The sequence below is a fragment of the Carcharodon carcharias genome, chromosome 34 (assembly GCF_017639515.1).
Source record: "Carcharodon carcharias isolate sCarCar2 chromosome 34, sCarCar2.pri, whole genome shotgun sequence".
In the NCBI taxonomy this organism is placed as follows: Eukaryota; Metazoa; Chordata; class Chondrichthyes; order Lamniformes; family Lamnidae; genus Carcharodon; species Carcharodon carcharias.
In genome coordinates, this window is record NC_054500.1 from 7,083,642 (window position 1) to 7,087,657 (window position 4,016).

Genomic DNA, 4,016 nt, shown 5'->3' on the forward strand with positions numbered 1-4,016 from the left:
TAGCTCAAGGTGGTAGGGCCTAGGACACTACCCTGAGGAGCTCCTGCAGTGATACTCTGTGGCTGAGATAATTGGCCTCCAACAACCACAAACATCTTCCTTTGTGCTAGGAATGACTCCAACCAGTAGAGGGTTTTCCCCCTGATTCCCAGTCACTTCAATTTTACTCAGGCATCCTTGATGCCACATGGTCAAATGTGGCCTTGATGTCAAGGGCAGTCACTCTCATCTCACCCCTGGAATTCAACTCTTTTATCCAGGTTTGGGGCAAGGCTGTAATGAGGTTCAGGAACCTGGCAGGCTCTAAAATGATCATCAGTGAGCAGGTTATTGCTGAGTAAGTGCTGCTTGATAGCACTGTTGGTAACACCTTCCGTCACTTTGCTGATGATCGAGAGTAGACTGATAGGGGCAATAAATGGCTGGGTTCAATTTGTCCTGCTTTTTGTGGACAGGACATACCTTGGTAACTTTTCACATGGCCAGGTAGATGCCAGTGTTACTGCTGTACTGGAATAGCTTGGCTAGGGGCATGGCAAGTTCTGGAGCACAAGTCTTCAGTACCACTGCCGGGATGCTTTCAGGGCCCAGAGCCCTTGCAGTGTCCAGTGTTTTCAGCTATTTCTTGATGTCACCTGGAGTGAATCGAATTCTTTGAAGTCTGGATTCTGTGACATGTTGGAGACTTCAGGAGGAGGCCGAGATGCACTTAGTACATCTACTTGAAGATGCTGTGGACTGTGACTCTGCTCTGCTATGTCTCTTTGCCCCACTCACATTAAGCCTCCCCTCTGGAGCTCCCCCTCAAGACCAGACCCCCCTTGTTAACTCAGTTTTCCTTCCATCCATGAAGTGCGCTAGAATATACCTGAGACACAGGACTCTACCTCCTGCACTCTCTGATCCATGAAATCACTTTACACAATTAGCTACCCGCAGACACATAAACTGATTTACAGAGAAAGAAAGGGCAAGCACAGATTCAGAGACAGGGACATACAAACACAGACACACAGATAGATAGGAAGGAACACAAAGATGAACAGACACCCACACACCAGAGTCAGACACACTGAGACAGAGGGACATACGTCTGTGTGAAATTACTGAACATAGTTATCCACAGGCACAGAAACCTATAGATAGAGACAGAGAGGGAGACACATAGACACAAGGAGAGAAATGAAGAAACATAAAGGGAAGAGACAGATTAGGTACGAACAAGTCCAACAACATTTTGATTCGGGTGAGTTTCTACTTATGTCATCTTGGGGTTTATTGTTTGTGTTAATTTGTTCATTGATTTATGACATTGAGGATGTGAATTAAAGAGACAGAGCCGGCCGGCCGGCTGGGGGAGAACACTCCGTCTCCCCCCACAGCCCAGCCCCTCTCCCCGCCACCTCTCCGGGGCTCCGGTTCCTCCCTGGACCCTCGGCCGCTCGGCCGCTGTCCCTCTGCCGCCCCCCGGCGGCCTCTGCCCGGCGGCGAGCTCCGCCCCGCCCCCGGGCTGACTCATTGCCCCGAGTTCCCAGCTCCGTGCGTCAGCGGCGGCGCTGCCGCCCCGCCCCGGCACGGTATAAAGGGAGGGGCGGGAAGGCCGGCTCCAGCAGTGCGGATCTCGGAGCTTAAGCAGTGAGAATGAGCGGCCTGAAGGAACTGTGCGAGCTGGTGTCCGGGGTGAGTGAGTGAGTGAGTGAGTGACTGGGGACAAATGAGAGGGTAGCCGGGGCAGAGCTTCGGATCCACGGCGGTCCGACCCCAACTGCGCACAGCAAGATCCCATAAACAGCTGAATGATGATAATCGTCTTCCTTTATGGCTTTTAAAATTTCGTTTGGGCGATGCTAATTGAAAGTTAACTATATATTTATTAAAAAATAATAAATTTTAATAGCAAGAGAGGGCAGACAAAGTGTTTTGGGTTTTTGCCCGGTTCAGTGGGTTAACTTTGTGGGTTGATTTTTTTTTTTGCTCAAATCCCAGGAGTGGGGCTTGAACCCACCTTTTTTTTTCGGTGGGTGGGGGGAGAATCTAGAGGGATTTGGGATTTCCCCCCCCCCCCCGTTTTGTTTTTTGACCCTGTTTCTGATTCTTTTTCTCTCTCTTTCCCCCCCCCCCAGTTGAGCTTCCTGGACCCTGATGAACTGAGTGCCTTTCAAGCCAAACTGGACTCCCGAGCGGTCAAGCCTCCGGCCGGATTCCGCAGACACTCGACTAGCTTCCTGCCGCCAGGCAAATGCCAAGCCCTGGCCCCGGGCGACAGCTCCTGGCCCCTGGCCCAATCGTTGGGTCTGAGCCGCTGTTTGAGCCACGGAGACTCGCCGGAGGATTTCAGCAAACCTGCCGTGCAGCAGCAGCAGCAGCAGCAGCAGCCAAGCCCCCGCTACAAGACCGAGCTGTGCCGGCCCTTCCAGGAGAGTGGGCTCTGCCGCTATGGGGACAAGTGCCAGTTCGCCCACGGCCTGGGGGAGCTGCGGATCCTCAGCCGTCACCCCAAGTACAAGACCGAGCTGTGCCGCACCTTCCACTCCACCGGCCTCTGCCCCTATGGCTCCCGCTGCCACTTCATCCACAACCCGGAGGAGGAGTGGGCTTCGCGCCTGCCGCTGTCAGCCCGCCCCCGCCTCCGGCAAAGCACCAGCTTCTCGGGCTTCTCTTCTGACCGCCTGGGGGGGCTCTGCCCTGGCTCGGGGGGTCCCCTGTCCCTCTCCCCACCACCCTGCACCGACCTGCCTGACTGGGACTCGCTGCGATCGGCTGTCAGCCAGGAGTTTGCCCGGGTCATGAAGCTGACCTGCTGCAGCTGCCACAAGCACTTAAACCCTGTCTCCAAACCTCAGGCAGACTTGTCCTTCAGGAGCCCCTACGCAGACTCTCTCTCTGACCAGGAGGATTACAGCAGCAGTGGCTCCGAGTCTCCCGTCTTTGACCAGAACAGACGCCTCCCCATCTTCAGCAGAATCTCGGTATCTGACGACTGAAATGTGCCTGGGAACAATTTATTTTTCTGTTTTATCTTTTAATTCTCCATAAACTCTGGGGCGGGGGCACTGCCTTTCCCCAATTTCTCCCTTTACCTTTCAAGCCAAGAATTGTGGATTGATCTTAAGTTGTCTTTGAAGGGGTCCTTGAATTTATTCAAGGCAGGGTTAGACAGATTTTTGATACACAACGGAGTTGAGGGTTACGTTGGAGGGGGGGTGGGGGGGGGCAGACAAGAAAGTGGAGCTGAGACCAGAAACAGATAAGCCATGATCATATTGAATGGTGGAGCAGACGCAAAGGGCTGAATGTTCTGCTGACTACCATCGGCTGGTGAAGAGGGTGGAGGGTCTGGATATCTACAGTTGGAAGTTGTAGCAAAAACTGTGAATCACTTTTTAAAAATGCACAGATTCGAAATTGTCTTGTGATCTGAGCTGCAATCTGTCAGGGAACAAAGTGTTTTCAACACCCCATTTTAAATATTATGTATTAATCTACTTGTACCAAGTATTTCGTACAAACTTTCTGAGCTGTTTACTGCACAATATAGATTTTATTTAAATTATTTATTGAAGATTTTTGGAATGTTTGTATATTTAATGATATAGCAATCTATATATTTTGTTAGATAATTTATGATCTTTTTAAAAAGAAATAAACGACAGGCTCTGACCTTTATATCTGTTTAAAATGCTATCTGATCCCTCTTTATTTCACTTGTGAAATAAAAGGCTCTGGTGCCTCTAGTTTTGGAAGTGTGTGTGTGTGATATTAATTATACTCAGTTGAACGAAGAATCCTTGCATTCCATCACTCGTGGGTTTATATAGTGTTCCACACTGTAGGGTACCTATGGAAACTCTCCCTGTCACTACTTGCTTGTGTTGTTAACTAATAATTAACTATGATACAAGGTGCACAACATCCTGCTAACTCTGTACAAAAGCACGCCTATGACGTGCACGAATTATTTAAATCACTTGAGTTTTAGGTTGGGCAGAGCAAGAGTGGAAAGCGACTAACTTTAG

At 50.2% G+C, this 4,016-nt stretch overlaps 1 protein-coding gene across 1 annotated transcript; it reads left to right on the forward strand.

Moving 5' to 3' along the window:
* Positions 1-1,606: 1,606 nt before the first annotated feature.
* Positions 1,607-3,743, forward strand: LOC121272489 (mRNA decay activator protein ZFP36L2-like). Its single transcript, XM_041179088.1, has 2 exons — positions 1,607-1,680; positions 2,124-3,743. The coding sequence occupies exons 1-2, from the start codon at positions 1,642-1,644 to the stop codon at positions 2,982-2,984; spliced, it is 900 nt and encodes a 299-aa protein (XP_041035022.1). The 5' UTR covers positions 1,607-1,641; the 3' UTR covers positions 2,985-3,743.
* Positions 3,744-4,016: the final 273 nt, after the last annotated feature.

Coding starts and splice junctions, on each gene's coding strand:
- LOC121272489 (XM_041179088.1), top strand. CDS start 1,642: ATGAGCGGCCTGAAGGAACTGTGCGAGCTGGTGTCCGGG. Junction 1,681..2,123: donor TGTGCGAGCTGGTGTCCGGG/GTGAGTGAGTGA, acceptor CCCCCCCCCCAG/TTGAGCTTCCTGGACCCTGA.